Source organism: Anoplopoma fimbria, chromosome 24, assembly GCF_027596085.1.
Source record: "Anoplopoma fimbria isolate UVic2021 breed Golden Eagle Sablefish chromosome 24, Afim_UVic_2022, whole genome shotgun sequence".
NCBI lineage: Eukaryota > Metazoa > Chordata > Actinopteri > Perciformes > Anoplopomatidae > Anoplopoma > Anoplopoma fimbria.
In genome coordinates, this window is record NC_072472.1 from 17,608,424 (window position 1) to 17,635,737 (window position 27,314).

Below are 27,314 nucleotides of genomic sequence, written 5' to 3' on the forward strand. Positions count from 1 at the left end.
AATCACATTTATCACAGTGACAGGGTTCTCCCTGTTTGTTTCAAAAAATGCAGTTCATCTGAGTTAGTGTCAGAAAGAGAATTATCATTGCAGCCTTAACTGATGCAGAAATAGCAATCCTGAAAGCAGGATTCATCATTACTGTTGGATTATATCCTGAAACACTGTAAACACTGTAATAGGTAACTCTGGTTGAATTGTCTGTGCTTCAATGACATGAATAAATAACAGTTTGCATATTGACACACGTCAAAACAATAGTAGTATTGCATTGAGATGAAAAAATGCCGCTCTTTGTACAGCAGGTGGGATTTCATTAATATTTGTGCAATATAGATAGAGATAGGAAATGATAATGCAAGAGCAAACAGAGATAACCACAATATAAATGAGGGACTCAACATCTCAGATCACAGATAGCGCGGTCACCAGGCCTTAGATAAGCACAATATTGAATTAACACACTTCAAGGCCAGCGATACATTCTCATAAAACACACAATGACGCACACAGAGCCATTGTGAATCTGTAAGTCTCTTAACTCAGTTTTAACATGTTAAAAAATATTTGGGTATCGTTATGTATAACGATCAAGTCAGTTTTATCATGTGGCTTAACTATTTTGGGATGGTGATAATCAGTGGTGATTCCTTTTATTTCTCTTATTTTTCCTTTTGTTCTCAGTTGTTCTGGGATTCAGTCCAGGTTCATTTGCAACCTCTATTTATCCTCAAACATTTACAGAAGCACAGACAGCAGGCTGATAAGGTTTGAATGCGTAGAGTCTATTCATGAATGGAAATTGCCATTAAATGCATTTTGAACTAGAACTAATGCATTATGTAACATATTTATACGATATGCATGAGTTATAATGTACATTATTCAACTTGAACGTTAAGACACATTAACACATAATGCTATATTGAACTATCATTTTTATGTTTTTTCTTTTAAAGGAACATTCTGTATAATTCTCCATAACATATGCATACAAAAGAAAAAGATGTGGAAAAGTTTGCAAAGCTGAATTGTAAACTCTCACTAATTGTACAGAGGACAGGTGTTTAAAGCTCCAAAACCTTCTCGATGAATAAAACAAATGTCTCTTTTTCATCTGATCCATCTCTTGTTTAATAGTAGAAATAGACATGAAGGTTATGGGGAAGAAAGAACAAGAGTCTCTCCAGTCAGTATATGAGCAGCCTGTTCTCAGGCAAGCACAGTGAGTATTTTCTGATCCATCCCATATTCTCCCCATCAACTACAAGCTCTTGCCCTCTGGTGATGTAGAGTGGCTAAATATAAACTTAGCTGTTCTAAAAACTTATTTTTTGGATGTCATGTCATTATGTGACAATATTGTAATGTCTCGTTGATGTACATAATTTTAGCCCAAGAAAGATTTCCCAATGGGGACATTGCATCTCTCTAAAGTCATTGAGAAGCAGCTCCCTTTATCTTTCAAGCTGTTCCAGTCACAGACCTAAACATTATCCTCTTTTGTTGCTTCAACCATTGTTTGACCTGAAATCAGATATGGGGAGGTGTGTTCATGTGTTTCACACGTAAAGACAATTCTTTGTCAACATGTCCCAGAATTCTGTTTCGTGATTGACTACGGTTATTCTATGGCCGCATTCTATGGCCGCATTCTATGGCCGCATTCTATGGACGCCAAATGTATTCATTAAACACTCCACAACTTTTGGTTAGGCTGCACTTTTCCTCAAGTTTCTATAGACATTGCATGGCAGCTCTGGTGTGTTCTCAACGTAATGAACACATTATATCTTATTTATATCAGTACACAAACAGAAATGTAAAAGAAGCTGTAAAATTACATTTGTGGCTGTTTCTTGGCTGGGAGCAGATACTTTCTGGAGTCTTGTTGTCACTGTGACAGAGCAAACCAATGGAGATTCCAGGGAGTCACCTATATAACTGTGTCCAAGTCAGACTTGATGCATGTAAAATAAGCCATAGAGCCTCCGCTGATGAATACCAGCCAGTTTTATAGAGGAAACTCTTTTACTGTCATGTCGAAAGTCTGAGATACCTGTACTGTGCATGCAATGTACCGAACATGAATGGGAACAATATCACAATGTCGTCCTCCTCAATTCAGAGGACTCAGCTGCCTTTAATGCCTATTAATGGTCCTGAAACCTAAATTCTCCCTTTTTTTTTTACTCCTCTGCCACTTGACCTGAAAAAGAGTCAGTATTTTTTTTATTACTTCCACTCTATTTGTCACTCTGCAGCTGTTGGCTTAAACGCTAACAGGTTCAAACCTTATATTGGTGATGTGAGATCTAATGTCTCCTCTTCGGCAGCATCACCCCTTCTGCAGGGTTGAGGTCATCATTTTGTCCCAAAAGAATTTCATTCCCTTTCCCTGATTCAACCTATCAACCTACTTCAACTACCATCCACAGCGGCACATCGGCTTGCCTTGTTTTTTCACTGACAGTGCATGAAAAACATTTCCATCTGCTCATAACCATTTAAGATATTCTTAAATCATTACAAGGACCAAACAAAGCCAACACAATACTATTCTGTATTATACAGTACAGTGTGTGCAATATATTGATAGGCTATTTGCAAGTTAAAAGAGTGAAAGGATATTAATATAAAATAATTTACTGATTAATTATATTTGATTAGATGGGTTCAGAAGGTAATGAATCAAATAATATATAATAAATAAGTTTGTTATATAATAGACATTTTTTGATTTAGTTTATTACTTCTGAAATTAAATGAATTGAAAGCCATTAAATATTACTTGGCATCACATAAATGTGCTTTCTTTCCATTTTTTTTCATCTTAAAGTTATCTGTCTTTTTTCATGTAGACTACATTTACATTCCTCATCCAATCTCATCCTTACACCACTGAACACAGATGTCATTGGGTTTTAGTGTCATGATATCAAAATTGTTGATCTATGATCTATGCGTGAGTGCGTCAATGTGAGGCAGTGCTTGTCCAGTAGAAGACTTGTAAAATAAATCCGAATTAGAAGCAGCTTCACTATGAATCGCGTGACTTCATTAATGCGACTGGTCCTCCTCATAACATGGACTGTTGTGTGAGGCAGTTATGCACAAGTACTATACACTTGACTTATCCAGTAACATATCTAATCAACATGCTGGCAATTTATTCACTTTCACTGGCAGGGTTGAAGGGAGAGAAAATAAACAATGGGCAAACTTTTAACCACCTTTGTCTCCATGCAGCTTGCTGGGAAACTTACTGAGTCATCTATTCATTCCACTCCGCTCTGATCTGCCTGCTCTTTATTTTGAATTGCACTGCTGTGTGTTAAATACAACTATCTAATAAGCAGACTTATGAGTAGTATGAATTGCATTGATTATTATTATTAACAAATGCACATTGCATTTGCTTCATGCACTACTTTTGTAGATAAAGCTTTGTACATTCATCATGTGGTTCCTTTAGTTTTACAAAATTGTATTATCTTTGGCACTACACGTCCATGACATTTCACCTTGGCATACCATTTATCTCATGTAGAGTGAGTCTCTTCCCCTCAGTTTCTTTATTAACCGTGTCTGCATGTTTCTCAGACCGCTGGGAAACCCTTGGTCCGTTAGTAAAGGTCATGCGTTTATGCACGCACACGTGAGTTAGCTGCAGTTTTTTGCGAGACAGTCCTCTGCAGCGAAGCAGCTCTCCATAGGCCCTGCGGAAATCCCTGTTGAAGGCTGGGTACAGGATGGGGTTAAGAGCCGAGTTAAAGTAGCCCAGCCACAGGGCCACAGAGCTAAGTGTGTTAGGGGGGTTCGTCTTTGCCTTTATGCCCATGCAGGTGAAGAGGGTGAAGTAGGGGAACCAGCAGATGACGAAGGCCCCCAGCACAGCTGCCAGGGTCACTGTGGCTTTGTGCTCCTGGGCTATGGCTGCAGTTGATGCTGAACGTGCAAATGATGGAGTGGCAGCACGAATACGCCGCACCTTGAAAAGATCAGTTGAGAAAAAGGTTAGAGAGATAGAAAATGAGATAAGCTCACGCGCTGATCTGATGATGAAACAATTTAATTCCCATTAAAATGCAGATCACTACTATAAAGTCATGTTTTGTCTTCATTTCCAAAGTAGCACGCTCAGACTGATGCAAAAAGTAATGCATGCCTTAAATTATGACCTTTTATATCCCACCTCTGCATATTCTGTAAAATTAAATAAACACTGACCTGTTCGCGTGCCACTCTGAATATGCAAAGATACATTCCACACATAAGCAGCAGAGGCAGGTAAAATGAGCTAAAGGCATAAATGAGAACATAGTTGTTAATCCACTCAAACTGGCAGAAGAGTCCCTCTTTGACCTCGTCCCCCATGCCCCAGTCCAAGTGCTGCACTCTGAAGTCAGCTGTGTTCCAGCCCAGGTGGATGGGCACAAAGGACACGGTTAGTGACAAGGCCCAGATGGCGATCATGGCCAGTGTCACCCTCAGAGGGGTAACTCTCCGGGAGTAGCTGAGGGGAGCTGATATGGCAAGGTATCGGTCCACGCTGATGGCCATCAGGGTCAGGATGGAGGATGTGCACAGCATGACATCCATTGAGATGTAGATGTTACACAGAGTTCCTCCGAGGGGCCAATTTCCGCTGCGCAGCTCCAAAGCGGCAGAAAAGGGCAGCACCAGCAGGCCTAGTAGGAGATCTGTCACTGCAAGGGACACCACGAAGCAGTTAGCGATGCGCCACAGTCGACGACTGAGCCCCACAGCCAAACACACCAGCACGTTGCCACCAATGGTCAGAATGATAAAAGACACCAGAACCAGCCAGCGGAGAGCCGTGGAGATCATGGTGACCAGATCCTCAGGCACTTAGTCACGGAGACAGTGCTGCTGCTGTTATCTCAGGAGAAAATGTTCATCCACTGTCAGTTCACTTTTCCATCAAACAATTCTTAGCATGGCTCCTTTGCATAAAGGTGTAGATCACACACAACAGACTTCACAGCCACCTCTCTTTTTCCCAGTGCCAGTGCTGTAAACACTTATCTGGGGAAGAACAACAGCAATGGTTATTTCTTGAAAATTCACGTCACCATATAAATGACATTTGTGTATTTCAAATTAGTATAAGAACAAATTTTAACCTACCTCCTTTATTTTATCCAATATTGCCACACATGCATAAAAAAGAAACAGCAAAAATAAATCACTTAATAGTAAATCAGATGTTAGACAACAGTCTACAGTATATATTCCATAACTGAATTTGCTTTAATGATAACTCTAAAATGAGTTCCTCGCTCTAAATAAATGTACATACAGATTTACTTTTTAATACAAAATTCATGCTTACAGATCTAAAAAAACACATATAGGTGAAATATAAACTGCACATACATACATACCTCCATACCATACATAAAGGAAACTATGACAACAAAGTTAAACTTGTGGAGGTAAGCTAAGAAATCCAAGAGTGCAACTCTGAGTATAATACATCATCATTTATACTCATGTCAGCTTTCAAAAACTATGCGCCACATTCCACTCTATTAAGTGCACACTATCCCATAGGTCTAAACTCCATAAAGTTGCTAAACGCCCACAAGTTGAGTATATCAACATCCTCAATGCAGCAGTGATGTTCTGTGCTTTTGATGCTGTTTAACACACAGCTGTTTATTATGTCCATATACTAAAGAAAGTAAAAAACATTCTCATGTCAGTAACCCCAGTGGTATTATCCTTTGTAATGCTTAACCGGATACACAACATCCCCAGTCTTCCTCATGGATTGACAAGGCTGATTTTATGACATTAGCTGACATTATTCCACTTATACATTATAGCCCTTACACTAACACATGGGAAAGAACAATACAGAGGGAATAGGTTGTGTTCTCTGTAGGGTTTAGGGCGGCCTGGGGCTACACATGAAACAAGTAATGGACCTGGATGAACAGCAGCACAGAGAGAGAATAAGAAAATGTGCTTTTGTATAGACATATGTCCCCCTAGAGACAGGAACATTTACTAGCGAGAGAGAGCATTTGCTAAAGCGTGGGCTGAGCTATATAGTGCATCACTGACAGACTTGTACAAGACAAGATCTTAGGAACAATCATAAAACATTCTGCCAGTCTAAGGAGTAAAGTAAACACATCCAAGCCCGCTAGTCTAAAAAAAGAGAGATTCCTGTGTATCCAACCCCATATGTACTGTAAACCATTTTATTAGCTACTTTTACAATGTTAAGGATACAAATGTTTCTTCACTGATGAGTTTGCATCGATTAATAAAGATATACTCTTTTTAAAAGAATAGGCCGCTGCATATTAAACTCAATGTGTATGAAAGAGTAAAATATGATCCATCTGGATCACAAAATGTGCTTCGCAGGGAAGCCATTTTCATTCTTTTTCTGCAGACTGCATCCGAAAATCAACTGTCCGTGAACTTTTTACACGTGCAACTATAAACAACAGCTAATATTAAATGATGTCAATCCAGTACCTCCAACTTTATGACACCTGTTAAACACAATAAACTGCTTGCTCAGTCATGTTTAGTTCAAGAAAGAATATGTCTAATTTGTAGAAACTACAAACATAGGGAAATACTGATTACCAGGGTATTTATTTCTTGATTTATGACTACGGTTGTAACCATATTCAGGCTTCTCCAAATACAATATCATCCCTGCTGTAACGACAGATAAGATACGCTGAAGTGTTTACAGTGACAGCGGATATAAAGTTGATGATTAAATTAGGGTGGAGGAAATTATGTGGGCAGTCAAAATATTTCTATTTGATTAAGTATAATTAAAACAGAACCACACCTGTATTATGATCCATCTAATACTATCATCATTGTTATTATTGTTATTGTTATTGTTATTGTTATTATTATTATCATTATTATTACCATTATTATTACCATTATATTATTACCATTATTATTATTATAATCACAACCACCTGCTAGTAATAAATGTGTCCATACAAATTTATTCACAATGCATATTTTAAAGGAACAGTGTTTTAGGTGTCACTGAGGTAGAAATGGAATATAATATTCATTAAAAATGTTTCTTTAGTGTATAATAACCTTAAAATACGAATTTCAGTTTTTTTGTTTATATCTACAGTTGACCAAAATTGGACAAACCAAATACTGGCTCTAGATACAGACACTTGCGTTGACATTTTTGTGTCAGCAACCGTAGTTCAACTACACGCTTGGCACACACTTCACAGTGCATCTTTAATAGCTCAAAAACAAAAAAAAGGACAACAAAAATAATTGGTGCATGTCGTATGAGTTTATGTTTCATTGCTACAAAGGTTAAGTCCAAGGGCGTACAAGGGTGTAATTTCCAATGAGAACGGAAGGGGGGTTCTTTTGCTCTGATTATTTGCCTTTCAGGTGACATACAGGCTAACCCTACCTTATTGCTAAAGCTTGTTATGGCTGTATGCCGTCTGAAAGGAATATCTGTAGAAAATACTCAGGACTGTATAAAGTATGGTGCTGCCAACTGTTCTATGGTTAATCTTTAATTTTTCTCCAGAAAAGATTATAGAATTGAACATAATTAAGAGACAAGACAGGGGAGCACCGTGCTCATTTAAGATGCAAATACAAAATCATGTAATCAGGTATCAATAAAGGACATTGAAAATGGTTTAGGATTAAGGGGATAAACAAAACAGAAGTCATCATTTTTGTTAAACTACTATCTTTTTTATGAAAAATACAAAAACAACAATACTACTATACATTAAGACTTGCTGAGATAGTACCACGACCAATTGACAATGACGTTCCCAGCCATGTTGCTACACAGGGTTGCAATGCTTAAGGCATTATTTTAAATAGAAGGCTAATACATTTTATAATAATAATTTAGACTGTAGGCTATGCACAACATAGCTCATCTCAACTTTACCTTGTTTACTCAAGGTATAAGTTAATTGTTTCAAAGTAGCCATCGTTTCAGCCGTACATGGCCCTCCAGAGACTCCAAGGTCTTAATGTTTTCAATAATGTGAATGGATTCGCTCCGGGATAAAGACTTGTTGTTTCCATGGTGACTTTGTTTGTTCAGCACTGACAGACTTTAGATCGCACTGTGTCATCCTGCTGGTCTCATTCGGTGCAACATGGACCAAGCTTCACTGGCCATAAAATGTCAGACAGGATTTCACATTAAACTCAACTAAAAGCCATGTTTTCTTCCTCTTTCATTGTGCCTCATTGCTGATGTACCACAAGTCTAAGGTAACAGGAGAAAAACAATACCATAGTACCATGATGACAGCCTGAGATCATTTTACAATTCATTGAATAATTAATTAGCTTTCTCCCTAGACAGTCAAAGAGAAATGGCAAAAAAAAAAATCTGCTCTACTTTTCTTCAGGTGAGGGCAACGTACAGCATATCCCAATGCTTAATCTATTGCTTGTCTCTTCAGTAAATATATAACATTTTTTTCTGTTCGGCAGCTGTGGATATAATAGAAGTAAATGTCAGCTCGCAAAGGTCAGAGAACCTAAAAATCCCTCTCAGGTCCTTGAATATAAAAAAACCCTGCATCATGGAACATATTAAGTCTAGCTGGTGATGTAGATGAGTCAACAGTGTGAGATAACAATGTGGCAAAATATCCGGCCCAGAATGACACAAGGTGGACCAACAATATAGAGCAATAATCTAATAACATGTGAAAAGTGAAACCGCTTACAGCTGTATGGTATCTTTCATTTTTGGAGATTTGCCAAAGTCACGTCCAAGGAGAAGTCATAGGATTACGTATAGTGCATTTGTATCGTTGCCTTGTCCTCTTGTACTGAGCTTATTGAATTTTTTTCTGCCCTACACTGAAAGAAGGATGTTTTTTATTCTATTAGTTTATCCAGGATGTGCCGTTTACATTAAGCAGACCAGTAACATATAACTTCATTGCTGTGTACCGGATTGAACAACTCCCATATGATTGCTGGTAATCATATCAACTGGTCAGCCTGTTAGAAATGTAGCAAGAGTGATGCAATTTACTAACTTATAAAGCATTGCACTTTGTTTTAAATACAGACAGATAAACAGCTGAGAGTGATAGTAAAAAATATCAGAAATGGAATCAGTGATATACAGTTTAAAAATAGTATATTTTAATACCATAAAACTGACACTCTCTGAGTAATGAATCTTAGACATTCTGAAAAGTTACAAGCTGTCCCACATGCAGCTCCATACAAGATCAAAGTGGTTTAAACTGACAAACTGACTGTCCAACATTACCATCCTTGTCCAATATTAAATCCTCTGTCTTATGCTGGGTTTAACCCTACAGCTTTAACACTAATACGTAGACCAATAGAACAATTTAAATCAAACGACAAGCTAAATCACCTGTGCAATAATGTTCAAAAAACACATCCAAATGATTGAGAAATATGTACATTGTCCAAGACTTGTGTGAAATAGTAGTAATTCTGCTTGAACAAGACTAACCCCCAACCTAAATGCCATCTATAATCATCTAAATAAAGTTGTTCAAACTGTGCCGACTCACCTCACATGGTTTGTCTTTCATGTCCGTCTGATCCAAACCTTCTTCCAAGATCATGCGTGCTCTCCTCTGCTTCCTCGATCCTGCTTGAGTGTAAACTTATTTCTCTCTTTATCTCCTCCCTCCTTCTCTCTCTCTCTCTCTCTTCCCTCACAGACATGTGCTGACAGACACATGATCCCATATATGCACTTTAACTCCCTCTAGTGCATCCAGTTTTAACCTTTAATATTGATATCTTGCATATCTTGCAACAAGAGTATTTTCAAATTTCAAGAGGCTCAAAAGTATTGCAACATATTAAGATTGCATTTGAGAAATGTGAATTAATTATTAAGAAACACCCAATATTGAGTCATCATGTCTTCATTTCTTGTTTTGTGGCCTCTATATTTTGCTTAGGAAGTACATGGTTATTGTTTCTAAGAGTTGGGCAAGGTGAGCCACACTTTACTCACTTAGGATACATTACAACGAAGGTGCAGTATGTACGCATTCATATTGTAATTTAATTGAGTAGTTTTTAAATTATTCAGCATGTGGAGAGGATACGCTGAGCTAAAGCAACTTGGAAGAAAACTTTGGAAGTAAACTACACAGATAGAATACAAGCAATAAGCAGACAAGATATCATAGGATAACCACTGACATTTTTTGATACCTTAACTCAAACAAACTAAGAGCAAGTGGGTCTGTAATGCCGTAGTTAGGAACAGTGGGGCTTTCAGCTAAATGCTAACATTAATTACATGGTGCTAGCATATCTGAATAACAATATGATCTCTCTCACTTGCCTGCTGTTCTTTGTTATACCAAACTAGTAACCCTAGCTTGTGATTTGTGCGCACACACACATTATATCAAGCTATATCCAAATTTAACAAAAGAAGCAGCCTTTTACTATTGCTGTAAGTGCATTATTAAATAAGGGTTAGGAGAGGAAGATTAGCGTGTATGTTGATAGGACTGTTTATATCCTCAATCCAAGAGGGAGTCATAAAATAACATATCTAGGGAGATGGAGAAGGCCTGAGAATCACAGAGGCTGGTAAGAATATTTGTTCAACTAGAAATAGCAGGGCGCTACGCTTCATAAATCAGACTAGGTCAACAGAGGTAACAGGAACAAACTCAAGTGAAGAGCAAATTAAGTATTAGGAATGTTAAGTAATAAGTGAACTCATTTGAATGCACTGGTCCAGAAATTAACGCTCAGTTAGCAAAGCCAGAGCACGGCGGAAATCTTGTTATTTCAATCAATAGATTAAATACAAAGGAAGAAAAATGGACCACAAATTGTATTATGTTATTATGTATTATGTATTATCATGTGTAAGCCACTTCTTCTGTCTTTGGCTGAGTCAAAGTGAAACTTGAATTACTTAATTTTATTTAAGGTGTGGTACCTGCAGCACAACATACCTCACAACCAAAAGAAACAGAAGCGCAGTAGCAAGATTTAAGCGATAAAAAGATAATTAACTCCCAGATCAAATGTATTATTTTAATTACAAATGTTATTATAATTTGTCTGTTGAAAGTTGAAATAAATTAAGAGGGCCTCATCTAAATTATTTAAGAAGTTAGCGGTTAGCAGACAGTGTAGCTGCTTCAGTATCGGGGTAAGTGTTTGGATTCAGTTTTAACAGGCATCATAATGACCTTAGAGGCTCTGCAATTATACCAGGCACTCAAGAAGTAACAAACATCAAGCATGTTCTTCTTCTTTTGTTATAGGTTCTTTAGTGACTGTATGAAGAAAAAAATGTCTGACTCTTTTCTCCCACCTGCTGGACATAGGAAGGCAGTGAATTGTGGTCAATCTCAAGTACAGAGTTATGAGAGATAGGGTCAGTATTAACAATGTAATTGTATGATATTAAAAAGTATAACATTGTCCATTTTGCATGCTAACATAAAGGATCTGATTACTTCCACCACTCCACCACTAGAGTTGGGACAGTGTGTAATCATATTATGTAAATGTGCCGCAAAAATAAACTCACCTCCGACTCTAAGTTTTATTTGACAAGTAATCAAATGACTAAGCACTTATAAGGATAGTGCTGTACATTTGCATGCTTGTGTGTGAGTGTTGTTTTCATACCAGTATTCTTTGTATGCCACTGATGACTGCGTGCGTGTATACTTCAGGCGAGCAGGCTGTTAGATTTATCAGGCAGCCAAATACGATTCTTCTAGACCCATAACGGGAAATTAAAAAGGCCTTCCAGCTGTGTTGTCTGTCAATCATCCTCATTCACACTGGTGCACTAACAAGATGTGAGTGAGCCTGAAGTGATGTGTCTGACTAACAAGCTTTTTCTCACTGTTTCAAGGCCGATGGTCTGACCTGCTTCGTGTGGCTGCATTGCCAAATACAAGCTTTCTTCTATCATCAAAGCTGTCTTCTGAATCAAATAAAAAACACAGGCCCTGGCTGAAATATCTCAAAAAACTATTGGATGCATTGCCATAACATTTCCCACTGTGTTTCAGGGTCTCCAGAGGATGACTTCTAATGAGTTTTGTGATACTCTGACATTTCCTCTTCTGTGAAACATCTGTGAGATAGATTGAAATTGGTGTTTTTATTTTTCATTGAACTCTCTCAAAAATCATTGGATGGATCATTGATAGCATAAACATTCATATTCCCCACAGAATGAATTGCTATAACTTTGGTGATTCCTTAACTTTTAATCTTGCGCAAAAGGTCAAAATCCCAATTCGTCCTGCATAAAATAATGACATTCCCATCGGCCTCTGCTAAACTTTGTGCTATGTGCTAATTAGCAAATGTTAGCATGTTTAGTCAAAGTGGCAAACATTTACTTGCTAAACATCAGCATGTTGGCATTGTCACTGTGAGCAGGTTAGCATGCTGATGCGTTGACGGTCCACAAAAGTGTTCAAAGTTGTTCAGAACTTCCACGTTTGAAAGTGAGGGGAAAACCAGCCATCAGAGAGAGGGGGGAAGCAATCGTTTTTCAAATCTGGGGACAGCAGTGCACATCTTCGGTTTTCGGAAGCTTACTGCTCAATACAGAGGTAACCTGAAATGAGCGCTAGTGTCTACAACTTTCTTTCAAGTGCCCAATGCCCTTTGTCTACATTTAGATTGTGCATTGTGTCTTTAATGACTAAGGAAATAGGTTTGGGTATGGGGCATTTGATGGAGTGGGACTGGGAGCACACAGTTGATGCAATTCAAAAGTCAACAGTCTTGCCAAAACAAACAACCAAGACATGAAATAAATGGTTAAAAAAAATCCTCACTTCAGCTTTCCTTTACATGTTTTGCATAATTTATTTATCAGAACTTTTTTGAGATGTTGATGCCTAAATCATTTGCTTGCATTTACTGTGATTGTATGTGTTTGGTATCGCTGTGTGACATAAGCCCTGTCAGCTTAATGAATTGCCCCCTTGGGGCAAAAAGGGAAGTCTATGTTTTGCTCAACAATTTTTTCAAAGTAAAAAATCTCTATAACATCCAAATCATGGGTTTTGTGCCCTATCATTATTTGTTTATTATAGACAACACGGTGATTGGTGATTTCCATTGATTATATAATTAAAAATTAGTTCCATTTATATCCTGTCAATGCCTTCACACTCCCTTACATATTTGTATTAATGTGGCTCCAAACATTGTTCAACACGATGGAAGCCAGTAAACAGAATATACAGACAAGTATGGGAATCGTTATTTGTGCTATGCAGGATTATTAAGCCAAAATACACCACGTTCAAGGCTATATAAAAGCCCCAGGCCGTCGCCTGCTCTGTTGTGAATAAATCCAGCCAGTGCTCTCTCCCTCCCCTCCCATTGTGCTCTGTCCTATTACATCTCCATCCCAGGGGAAGCCAATCTCTGACATCTCAGTGGATTACCGCTCAGCCCCTCTGGAGGACACTCGACCCTCGGAGGAGGAGTGCTAGTAAACCCCAATCTGCCCTTCTCTGTCCTCTTCCACCCCTCTCTGTCCCCAAGGAAGACTGCCTCTGTGTCTCCCCATCAAAATGACTCATTAGGGCCGTCTGTGAATCAAACCGGCAGCAATGTTTCCCTATGGAGCAAAAGGAAGAGTCTGTAGTGGTTATATTTAGTGGATAAAATGGCAGAAAAGAGGTTGCATATTAATAAATAAAAAACACAAATAAACAAACAAACAAATACTGACATGGGAACTGAAAATGTCTGCGTAGTTTTACAACTGACTGGAAACTTGGCACAGCTTCAGATTTTTTTTGTGCCAAATTTGGTGTGTTTACTTTTTTGACCACACATATCGAGGTCACAAGGCTACAATTTCCTAATTTGATACTCAGCAGCCACACCACTGTCTCAGTGCATCAGACCGCCCCATGATATAATTTAATAACATTTGGCCCTCCCAGTACACAAAGGGATGCTGTTTCTTTTTTGCTATACTAGTGTGTAGGTCTCCATAAAATATAGCAATCTATTAATTTAATAATGGTTGCCTCCATAATAAAGTGTCAATATGGCGCCATACAATCTACATATAAAAAAGGAGCCCCTATCTATCTGTCTGTTGGCCTATGGACATCTGATTTTCATATCTTGAGAGCCATTCATCGATCTACTTCACACCTTGCAGGTGTTTTGCTTGGGACCCAAGCAGGTGCTTTGTCGAATCAGTTGCGATGTGGACACGCAACATGTTCAACATAAATAAACTTTGATAAATAAGAATAATGCACTCTGCAGGAGCGAGGGGCGGAGCCTGACTTAAGTGGGCCTGCAGTACATTCACTGCACTTCCTGCTTACGTCACATGGATGTTGGAAATGTTGGGTTCGTTCGAGATAAGCCAGTCCTGCGCAGAATCGATCACCGGCGGTCGCCGCGCAATGCATGCCGGTTAGATTTGTGTCCGACTTGATTCCGACTTGCTCTGACGTCATGAACACGTGGGCAACGATAACCTCACGAGAGCGAGGCGGCTGCAGGTTTTACAGCCAGGCGCCAGTTGCTCTCCACCCACTGCATGGCCCACTGCATGGCCCACATGGCCCACTGCATGCCCAGTGCATGCCCATGGCCCACTGCATGGCCCACTGCATGGCCCACTGCATGACCCAGTGCATGACCCACTGCATGGCCCAGTGCATGGCCCACTGCATGACCCACTGCATGGCCCAGTGCATGGCCCACTGCATGATGGGAAACGCCTGCTGTCTCCTGATCAAAGAGCTGATTGGCTCTTAGTTTTGACAACAAACACCACGTTTTGTAGAAAATTATTATTTTCTGTGTAAATGTAAGATTTGACGCTAGATTGTTGGCTAGTGGACTCACGTTGTGCAATGATATGGCTGATAATAATAATAATAATAATAATAATAATAATAATAATAATAATAATAATTATTATTATTATTATTATTATCATAATAAATAAGGTTATTTATTCAGTATTTGTAAATAAAGATATTTATTGATAAAGCCTAATTCCATGTTGATGTCACCATGTTTTCAGTCCATAGATTAACGATGTGAAGCATCAGAAAACCTTTTAAAAGGAGAGAACGATTGTCACTGATGGACATCCATAGCTGAAAACTGTTCGACTTGATCGCAGTTTTGTTTCCAACGCCCCCTGCTGCTGCCGCTGCTCTCGTCCACTTTCAACTGGACTCTACTTCATTTGCTTTGAGCGAACAGCTGATAGTCAGCTGGAAGCAGAATCTATCCAGAGTGTACTCCGCCGGTGTGACGGTGAGTTTAAAGCGATGTTATGAATTACTTCCTGTATTTAAATCTACATTTAAATGCTGGTATCGGCGATGGTAGAAGATGGGAGCTACTCAAAACTTTTTTTTTTTTTTTTTTTTTTCTAAAGTAAAACTATTTCCACACAGTAAGTCCTTCATTTAAATTTGTACTTAAAGTGCAGAGGGAAAGAGAGGAAATATCAGCAAAATGTACTTACAATTACTTAATCGTATGTTCAAGGTTGAGATTTCAATTCTAATGTGAAGCTGGATAGTTATATTAATAACAATGCATCATATTTTGCTTGTTATATTTTGTGAGTCAAATCTGATACTGATGTATTGCTCGGGACCCAAGAAAGCACAGTGTTGAATGTGATGCAATGCTCGGCCTGTTCTGAACAGGTATATTTTGAAGGGGCCCTGCACTAGACACATGTAAAATGAACTTAAATCAGTTTTTAATATGAATTTGTATCTAGAGGTCAATTTGAACAGAAAAACAGACATTTCTTGGATATTTTTTAAACTTTTAAAAACCCATTTTGATGTTTTAACACCCTGTTTGTGTGGCCAGCAGGCACCACAGTTTGTTGTAGCTATGCATCGTTAGATTGTCAGTTAAAAATACCCAACATGCATACGGCTGGGTATCTGTCAGGGTCTGGGACACATTAAACAATTGATTTACAGAAAATCTTTATTCTAGTTTCAGTCATTGTGTAAAAACAAATATCAAACATCTGTATCAATATTAATCATGGCAAATTAAATTACATGTACTGTTGGTATGTTTAAATCAAACAATACAAACTGAAAATAGTCAAACATATGTGTTTGAACATATCTAGAACACAATAAATTGCTTACAGCAGGGAATGCAACATGGGAAACAAAACTTCAGTACCTCTGCCAACATTTTACACAAACTTGAAGTCAAAAGCAAAAATAAATAAACTATTGTTGTGTCTTCCAAGAGAGACAAATACAGTCTTAATTTTCCCATGCCCATTAGAACCAATGCACAGCATATACTGACAAAATTGTCAAACTGCCAAATCTGTTACTCTGTTTGGATCAAGGCTGTGATCATATTTGGCTTGCGAAAATCGCACTCAGTCCACCGGTGGTTAGTCTCACACAGTGTAAAATAACGACAACTACTTGCATGAAATATAAGAAATATAGAGGCTCTGTGCCCCTCTGTCGTTGAAAACCATGAGGGTTCATCCCTCCATAGGGAGGAGCAGGATTTACCAATTAGCACTCTGGGTGTCACAGCAAAGGTTAGGAGTTTAACGCATTTCACAGTGTAAAGTATCATTATGATGACACTGTCAGATTTAATTTACGGATGAAAAGCTGACACTCATTTTCACACAAATGTTAACAGATATTAAAAAATAATACAAACCACAGCAAAATTGACTTGAGATTTTTAAAGTTTATGACTGATATTTGAGTTAGCTCAGTTTGCCGTACAATAACGTTATTAGTGTAAGATAAAAATAAAAAAAAGAATTAATTAGCATCCTGTGGATGTAGCTGTTCACACTTCACTGGAAAGACAATTTGCACGGAACTTCAGTCTAAAAAATGTCTGTCAGTGCACAGCAGGATGCCCTGGGAGAAAAGAAATGCAGTGGAATTGAATTTTTACCTCTCTAAAACTGTCTCACGGTTGGACACAACATAAAACATGTAGCCTAAAATATATGAGAGGTTGCAATAATTATTACTCTAGCTAAGTTGTTTCTAAATTTCAAAAGAAAGAGATTTTTCCTTGCAAAAAGTGTTCTGGTAAAACGGCCTTACTTTTTACCTTGCTTAATGTAACATTTGATGCTGTACTGTGTTGTCAAATGATTAGCATGTGTTTTACTGGATTAAAAGCATGCATGAATCATTGGTGCCACATACAGCTTACTGTGGTGCAGAAAATGCAAAAAAATGCAAATCAACACCAGTGGCCTTTACAGGATAGTGTGCGTTGCTCAGTTTGCACAGAGTAATTTAATGTGGCTCTAGGCATGGAAATGTGTGCCTGTCTATCAGTTGGTCCACCACTTTTGTCCAGACTGAAATATCTCAACAACACAGACATGCTCTGTGTCTAAATGCTGAACCTCATTATTGCTCTTCTATAACCGTGTTCTCCAGATCTCATCTTCCTCTCCAGATCCTGCCTCAGCTCTCATGGTGTGGCACTACTTTGAGCTTCAAATTGTCTCATGGTCTTCCCTGATCATCCACTGACTTTTCCGCCATTATGAGATTGACATTTCTGGTTCTCAGTCAGAAGTCTCAACAGTCTCTGAATAGATTTCCATAACATTTTGTACACACATTCATGTTCACCCCAGGATTATTTAATCACTTTGCTGGACCGTTCACCTAGTGCCAACTTTTCAATTTGTCCAAATACCTGCAAAATGATGACAATTCCTTCAGCTTCAGCTGCACTTTGGGTTTTTAGCTAATTTGCATGTTAGCCATGTATCCTAGTATAGTGTAATATGTCAAACTATAGTAGGATGTCATAGTAACGGGAGAGTGGTGTGTCATAAAATAGTGTGATGTCATAGTAGTTTGATGTTTCATGTTATATGTTATGTAGTTTGATAGTATAGTGTGATCTGTTATAGTATAGTGTGATGTCATAGATGTGATATGCTGTGATGTGTACTAGGATTCAAAATACACTGTAAATTAATCTTACCAGCCAGTTTATGTGTTTGACATAGAGTTAGTGATATTTTTTAATTTCACTTAAAGCAAACACCACTACTTTTTACAGCTCTAAATGTTTTATATCTGCCTATACCTCAGGAATTAAATGACTTCACTTAAAGCACCCAATTATCACATAGAGAAACTTAAAATGACATTGCAATGCATTTTAACCGTGAACACAATGATTCAGCTCTCTGCCTGTTTTCCATGCACAGGTAGTGTACAGCTTTTATTGAGCTTGTGAGCTGGCAGCTGCCCGTGGCTTTTTATGCAGGGGCTGGGGAGAGCCGTTGGACCTCAACCAGACGGACCAGTGAACCAAAATAATGAGCTGAAAGTGGCTGAGGGCTGCATACGTAGGTAGAGCTGCAGAGTGGGGTGTTACTTTACAGTGCAAGTAATCATTTCACCTTACAGGGAGTCATTTCATTCAAAGTTAATATCACTAATATCACTTAATGGAGATTGAAGATTTTCAGCTGGCAGGTTTTATGTGCAAAGTCATAAAACAGTCGCAAAGGGCAAACCAGCTTGATTAATGTCTGTGCAGCAAATGGAAATATTGTTATACAAGAGAATATTACATGCATGATCTTTTTTATGTAGCTGTGCGTTTCACACGTGTTAAATTTGTGAGTAATATTATGTTATATTACATACTGACATGCTACTTTTGTAATTTATTCTAGCGATGACTGTCCTCCTTACAACTTACATGTGCTAGGAAAAGGCTAACAACAAACACTTACAGTAGTGGGAAAAATGGTACTTTACAAACTACTTAAGGCGATTCTTTTCTTTGTGCAGTTCATTAGAGAATTGTGCACATCATAAGTGCACCAGCACAGCCGTTTCATGCCTGACTGGTGCTGAATCATCTCCTGAGGCCTAACAGACGTGTTAGCATTGATTAGGTTATTTCCACCAATATCTTCCCCCAGCTCGACCCAGGCCACCGCTCTTCAAAAGAAGCAATACAATCATATTGTTTCTGTGATTACATAACTGAGACACAGTAAATTGTTCTTCTCTGCCACCATGTGAATTACACTGATACTTTTATGGCTGTAGGGAGGGTTTGCACTGATGTTATATAGAACTACTTGTCAAGCCATTTTGAAATTGAACTCCTTAATGGTCACAGAGATGACAAGTAGTTTCGGTCACTGTGAAAGAAATTCTCTGATATGGACAAGTGCAATATGTTGTCTGACCCGTTTATGTTTTGTTTTATGCACCCATTTGTCTTTGGCTCGAGGACTCAGTGCAGTGCTGCTGCTGCTGCAATATTGTTTAGCAGTACCACTTTTCAAAATTGGCAAGTCCGGTGGCAGAGAACTGCAGAATCTCAGCCAGTCAAGAATTTAGAGCTCTCTTTACAAGCAAGCACAGAAGCTTGTTCCTCCATTCCGTTAGTTTCTATGTTGTCTTTACGGGGTCTTTTCTGTTCTGGCTTGGAAGTCTCTCTTTGAAACAAATTTTACAAGATACGATCTATATAAAGTCAGTACATTTTCATTTCATGACGACAACGTTGGCTTGATTTATGATGGATAATTCTTTAACACGACCATTAATGCACAGTACAGCTGACTTTGGGATGATTTCTGACAAATCATTTTGTTTAAACGCTTTATTAAAGGACCTTTTTAGAAAAACTGCATGGCACATACATTCTCTCATTATTTTAGGAGAGTACTGCACAGTTTGAGCATTGCACCACTATAACACTGTCAGGGGTGAATTCACAAAAGGATTGTGCGGCTTTTGCAGTCGCTAAACCTGCACAAACGAGATAAAAAGAAACCCGTTCGCCCCTTTACACTCACCAAGGGTAAAATGCACTTCTATCTGGGCTGCCAAACAAATAGCGTCCTTGTTAGGTAATATGCTTACTTTCAGCGCAAAATTGGCCCCTTTCATGCAAATGGGCCTCATTGCAAAAACAGTCCAATTCACAGAGATCAGCACTAATGGCAACACGCAGTTACAGTAAAACTATTTGCGTCTGCAGAAAGATGGTGGTAACCGAAGCGCATTGTGTCATGACCAGACTTTTTGGTGGTCATGGCAGCAGTGATTGTAGCTGTGCTAAAACGTATTTATCTTAGGATGCAGTGACAGAGTTCATTGAAAGTTGAGTCATGAAAAATAAATGAGTAAAGCTCAGCTAGATGTCAAATAAACAAATAAGTTTTTCCCTTTCCATCCGCTAAAAAAGAGGCAAATTGCGCTCAGCTGCAAAACTCTTTGGACATGTTTGTTTTGTCATATCATAAGCGCATTCACTTTTGTGAATTGGACCTTGAGACGGGGCACTTAGTGGTTGCAAATGATGCACAATTCATGGTGCTATAACCGTCCACAATCCATTCCATACTGTAGAACTCTCCGAGACCTTTAACAGACTTTGAAGCATAAAAGTCAGTGGCGTTTCTCTTTAAGTTACATATAGTATAGAGTTCTTTTTGGCAGTTTTCTGGACAATGCAGCTCTGTATGCATGCATGCATTGTTTGAATTTCTAGAAGAAAAACAAGACAAAAAATCACTTACAATAAGCCCTTTACAGAGCAGCCATTTTGACATGTAATTGCAGGTAAACACAGATATAATTGATCGTAAAATTCAGTCATTCTAGTGAACCACTATGCACAGTACCAGGACCCCAGCCCACCTAAATGGAACAGGGCCATAATTAATGCTATAAATTACACCTGTGTTTACCCTGCAACAACTTGTCAATATGGCTCCGTTGAAAATGGCCTGTAGTTTAATGTACCTTGGTGGCAGAACTGCTACCTGCATGAGGCTACAAGGCTGTCACATCTCCCTCTAGTACCATTGTTGCAAGAATTTCATTTTCAGTTGTTATAATTTCTGCTTAGCAGTTTTTTAATTAAAATTACTGCCTGCTCCAAAGGTAATATCACAATGTTTGCTTGGCTTACTGCTCAAATAATTTGTTTAAATGTTCCTTACTCATAAACTCTAAATCTCATGTCCCCCCTGCACTGATTGCACTGAAGCGTCAGTGGAGAGCCTCTGCAAGGTTTTGTTTCATGTTGCTGTAGTTTGCGTTTTATGTTCCTGTGCCCGTGTGTTCATGGGCTTGAGCATGTGCACATGGACATTTTGATTATGACTCACGCTTCATTGCAGCGTTTAGTCATGTCATTGTTTTACCCTGAAACCTTTTATGAAGTTCAGATTGTTTGGGGATTTGGAGACCATCAGCACAATTGGCAAAGCCATAATGAATGTTTCTCTATTTAGTAGCTAGTTTGCAGATGTGAAAAGGTTTAGATGCACTGAAGCTGTACGTCTCAACTGAACATTTTCTTCATTTCATTCGTTAAGTGCACAAGGAGAAGCTTGGCATTTTGAATTAATCAAAGCTCTGGACAATACTGGAACATATTTACAGACAAATAATCAATCAGTAAATTCTGATTTATTTTTGCATTTCAAAGTGATTCCATTCAAAACTGGTTTTATGCTGCACATTTAGTCTCAGGAGAAGCAGGTAAGGGGGACAATTGAAGGGGAAATGTAACATCAACGGTAACCAACCGTGCATTAATCAGAACTTTGCATGACAGAATGACAGATAAAGAAATCTGTGGCTGTGGTAAGCCATAAATTCTAAGCAGGCAAGTTGGCAACAAAATCATATTAACTTTCAAAAGTAAAATAAAGAATTCCTTATAGATGAAACTAGCCGAAGGTCACAAAGATCAGGGGCAAATTTGAGTACAAAATCATGTTAATAAGCTTTGACAATGTGCAGGAGAGTGGAACTCTACCGGGTAAGAGCCTAAATCACAGTAATCTCATTCTATGGGTAGGAAGGGAATAGTAAGAGTCCTCTGTGAAGGCTTCTGCTGGTCACTTGTAACACAGGCTCATGGCTATCAATGAAACCGAACGCAGGTATTATTTAGAGTACTACACTTGCTGGATTTTCCTGGGCAGCCATTTGAAGAGGGTCTTGCACAGCTTTTTGCTTCTCACCTTTGACTTTGTTAAGTTCTTAATGATGACATTTCTGAGCAGGCTGAAGTTCAAAGGCTGGGATAGCTGCATGGAGAAAGCATGATTTCCTCTTTCCGGATGATTCAAAACTTCCAAGAAGCGTCTTTCCTGCTGCCTGAAGTCATACTCCACACTGGACAGACAGACAGACAGACAGACAGAATTTGCAGTCCAGAATTACTAAAAATCCCCAAAACACAGATGTGAAACAACAAAAAATATATAATTCAGCCCATGCCAAAGGATGCAAATTAATGCATGTGTTTGCCAGATTTCAAAGCGGTTGATTGGTTCAGGCAGGCAGACATTCCCCAGCAGGGTCTCATCTCTTCTTTTATTTTATTTTTTTGAAGGTGCACACGTCTTGTTCAAATTTCCTTATCTTCCACTTGGCCTTTAAGGACCAGACGCCAACACACTCCAGTCAGCAAATCAACTTACGTAATATCTTTTTGTCATGCAAAACCGGTTTTGAAAAATAAGTAGATCAAGAGGAATGTTTTGAACATTTCGTGATAGCGACCGTTTTAGGTTTTGCTTTGGAGAGCATGAGTGTTTTTTCCCCCAAAAGATAATGAGAAGACTTAGATGTATCCGCCTCTCATAACCTCTAAGGTTATGAGAGGCGGATAACCATAAGTCTTTCTGGGACAATTGTTTTTCTTTTTTTCCATCACGTCCAACTGATGCAACATTTCAGCTAATGGGTGCAAACGAAGATCAAAGTTGTAATATTATAGCTAACCACTTATGTATCATAAGTCTTTCATTAACCCTTACCCTTCACCTTTTCATTTAATTTACTTAAAGTTGCTGCAGGATATAAAAATATGAATATGTCAAATGTCTCGTTTTAAGATAAGGCCCCTTTTAGATAAATTCATCTACCTCTCACAGCTTACCTCGCATGCCAAAATACCTAACAATGCTAACATGACTTCAGTAAAGGGATCATTATAAATTTACCGTGCAGGCTGCTTGGGCACGACTTCGTCTTTGCTAGTTTGAATTTCAGAGAGTGCATCTCAATCTCCATAAATCTGCTGTGTGAATAGATTTAGTCACAAACAGTCAGCGCTTCAATGTGTCAGTTGTTCCGAAAGGTTTATGATTTGCTCAGAGGGGAAAATGTAATCTCCCTATGTATTCTGAGTGAGAAACAAATGGGCAATACCAAGCTTTTCATTTGGTAAGCTGCCCATACAGTAAATCATTAATTCTGAAGTGAAGTGAAGTGAAGTGGATAGCCTGGCAGAGAAGTGCTTGGCAACTCAAATGGCTAATGGGAAGTCTTTGTTGAGTTGTGTGTCTCAAGCACAAAGGGAACTTTAAATATAAACAATATTTTGAAATTGCCCATGGATAATTAAGTGATGCATGGTTCCACTTCCGTGTTGTCTGTGTAAGTAATTCTGAATTTCTTGTCATCCACGTTATATAACATCATTTTTTTTGGTCCAAGTAATATAAGCACTTGTCCGGAGGCAGTTTATAACATCTCTATTCAATGGAGTGTCATTCTAAAATATTGATTTAATTCTAATTGTTTTCTTAATCTTAATAAAGGCTTTCTGCCCCAGCCGATCATCAACATCAAGGAGCAGCTCAAAGCCATGTGATGTATATTCATCATATTCTGCAATTTTAGTTTTATATTTGGGCAAGAGCTGAATTCTAGAGCTGATCACTTATCAGTTCAAACGCTGCATGTAGGCAATTTCACTGCTATCTCACCTGTAGACAATACAAGCAGTGTTCTGGCAGGTTGAGCAGTTTCCGAGGTCCTGTCCAGTTTTGTAGCATCGTCGACTAAGATAAAAAAAAAAAGAAAGAAAATGAGATTGCACATAGTAAATGAGGGAAACTTCCAAAACTGTCATCCCTTCAGATTCACAAATTAATATTCACTCCATACATCCTTTCTGTCTGATATTCATTCAGACTGCTGTTGGCAGTGATGAGCTGTATAACATGCATTATGTCAGACATCAGTCGGTTATTAGGAGTTGGTTATTCTGAAACATGACCTCCGAGGTATTCACAACTGATTAGCACCATACAGTGGATGAGAATGATTGACGGAGACACATTGCCAGAAGGCGGTTTTAATTCCCGTCATTTGTCCCAGAAGAGTTATATGGCTAAATAAATCTCCCCGAGACGGGCCCTCTTGAAATGCCCAAGTAGGTTTCCGTCACACTCGGGCACACATTCAAAGACCTGTTTGCAAACTTGTAACAGCGTTTCCTGATTTAAAGCGTGTTTGTCGTGGCTATCGAGCCAGCTGCATGATATCCTAACCGTATGTTTGCCTTTAAAAGGTATTTTACATTATAGTGTATGTAATGTAATATTTTTTTTCTCTTGTTAAGGCTTTATTTCAAACGTGGGTACTAGTTCAATGTCAGCAGAAAGTCAGTGTTCAATAAAGTGGCACACAATTTGCTTCGTCTACAACATTTTTTTTTTATGTTCACATTGATGAATTACAGTTTGGAGAAAAACAGTGTTGCACAGATTTTATATATTCTTTCTTCGAACCACCAGGCAGGGTGACCAAATATCAATCATGCACTGTTATAATCTCTCACTTTTTTGTTTGTGCAACTAAATATGGTTGTAAAACAAAACTGATATCTGTATCTGTTAATTACAGCAAAAACGAGGACCCTATATACCATGTATAGGCTTGTTATTGCCATCACAGTAACCAGTAGTTTCCCTAAACACATACGTTATTTTTAGATTGAAAATCAATGCAATTTGCCAGTGAATTGCCAAGCCTCTGAGTGAGTAAATGCAAGTGATGACTCACTGGAAAGTGAAAGATCAGCACAGCAGGACAGCTTTTAAAGTAATTCTCTTGACCAAATTCTGGCAAACAGCTATACCTTTACTGGACCGAATGCGGAGTATATTAATAATTCAATCATAAATGACCCTGCAGGTTTTGTTTCATAGTGAAACAATAAGTCATTAATAAGCATCACAGGATATTTATGTTGTGAGACATCCCACTAGAGGAATAATTTCACCCACACCACACTCACACACATGCAGTACGTACGCACTCTCACGCATCCTCTTACCCGCTGGTGGGAGTGTGGCACGTCTCCAGGTCATGGATGATGTTAAGCAGAGTAGTGATCCTGTCCTTGTTGGCTGCCAGGCTGGCCTCCACGGTCTCCAGCCTCTGCTGTAGGGCGGCTGATTTGCAGCACCGTGGGGAGGGCGGCAGCAAAAGGGCGGCGGCAGCAGCTGGGTGGGAGTGATCCTGGCTGGGGTCCTCTGGGCACGGCTGAGTGGGAGCAGGGCTACACTTCGAATCCGGTCCGACAATTGCCTCCGCCTCGCAGCACCGGAGGCGGGGAAGGGATTCCATGTGCGTTGTTGATGACGGCGACATGGAATTACATTCAGGGCCCGGTGCAGTGAATGAAAGCTCTGGACTGGTGTGTGCTTGTGGTAGTGATGAAGAGCCTGACTCAGAGTTTTGGTGGACCGAAGGTTGGGTGATGTGCTGGACAGGTGCACCAGTGTTTTCCAGTGATGAGATGGTGGGCGCACTGTTTGTTTGAGGTTTGGCGGTGGGTGTTGGGTATTTGGGAAAGGTCTGTTTATCTGAATTGGATCTAAGCTTAATATTTGCATGCCTGACTGAGACTCCCGAAGCAAACTGTTCTGCATTTGAATCCGTCTCCTGGGCTGTTTTTACTGGTGGGCATGTAGCGCAGTGTCCCCCATGTCCTGTTTCCGTGTATCCTTGACAATGTGCGAGCCTTTGTTGTTCTGTGTTTATGCAACCCTGCAGACAAGAGCTGCTTGACTTAATTAGGGAAATGTTATTCTGAAGGTTGGTGACCTGGGACAGATTTGAATCTTCATGGTCATTTGACTCACGCAACACTAATTCATTGAGTAGATTACCATTGAATTTGCTTTCATCAGATTCAGTATGGGGAATAATGGTTGATTTGGGATGGTGGTTGCTTGCCTCACTGCCTCCGTTGTGATTTTTTGACACATTTGGCGGCTCAGATAATTCAACTGGAGCTGTTGCAGAGTTGTTTTCCTGATTGGAAACAACAAGGCGCACAACAGACTCATTAAAGACTCTGCTGTCTGTTGCTCGTGTGTGATCGGGTTGATGTACGTGAGGCGCTTCATTACGACTGAGATCTTTGTTGTGTTGTGTTGTGTCTGCTGATTGACGCGAAGATGCACCTGATACGCAGACGCTACTTTGGTTTCCTGTCAACGCAGATGAAGAGAAGGAGGCTGTGGGTGTGGAATTTTTCAGATTGATTGAGGTATACCTGAGGGCTTTATTTTTGTATGGAGCGCCGTTGCGTGTAGATGTGGAGTTAGGAGCCGTGCTTGAAAGCAGCCTAGCTTTTGAGTCCAGTGGTTTTGCTGCATTTGATGTTGCGTTTCGAGATGATGCAGAAACATAAAGTGTGGGCTCAGAATTGGAGCAGATGGGTTGAAAAATGTGTGTAGCTGCAGATTTATGTTTGGTGCTGATATGATCTGATTTAGAGGTATGATTCAAAGTGCTCCGAGGGATTACAGTGTCAATAAAAGACACTTTACCAGGCGATTTGCTGTCTACGTTTGAAGATGGCTTTTCTTGCGTTGTATGATCTGGAGCGCGTGAAGTTCGTGGTGGACTTGTAGTTGAAAGTTGCGCAATTGTTTCTGGTTTATGAATGGGGTCTAATGCGTTGGCTGCCCGTGCTAATTTGGGACATTTAGGAGTCATTTGTGTATAAATTACTTTTTTTGGTGTGTTTACTTGTGCTGCATGTGTTTCACTATGAGCAACTTTAGCGGGTATACTTTCAGTGGACATCAGTGCAGCATTGAAGCTTTTAATTGTTTCGCACATGTTGCTAATGGTTGTGTTTCCGGGTCCAGCAGCTGCAGTGTGCGACGGAGCATCCTCAGGTGTAGCGTGTACAGACACACACACATTTTGAGGCCTGTTATGTTGCGTGGAACTGTGTTGGGATATCCGGAGGGGCTTAGGATAAGTGTGTGAATGCGGGTTGTTCGGTTTAGTAGCCGTGGCCATCTGTGGAGTCAATGTGAGACTTGTTGGTCGGGGGATCTTATTGTCCGGGGATGGTTTTGCAAAAGATTTTGTACCGGCATCCTCTTGTCTTGTTTCAATAGTTGCTTTAGTGACAGTGATGGTTTTAGCATGTAGGATGGCTGTGGGTTG

At 39.2% G+C, this 27,314-nt stretch overlaps 1 protein-coding gene across 1 annotated transcript; it reads right to left on the reverse strand.

Annotated features, from left to right (window-relative positions):
• Positions 1 to 3,520: 3,520 nt before the first annotated feature.
• Positions 3,521 to 4,851, reverse strand: hrh2b (histamine receptor H2b). Its single transcript, XM_054626417.1, has 2 exons — positions 4,231 to 4,851; positions 3,521 to 3,991 (listed from the first exon to the last, which is right to left on the reverse strand). The coding sequence occupies exons 1-2, from the start codon at positions 4,849 to 4,851 to the stop codon at positions 3,521 to 3,523; spliced, it is 1,092 nt and encodes a 363-aa protein (XP_054482392.1).
• Between the last annotated feature and the right edge of the window lie 22,463 nt (positions 4,852 to 27,314).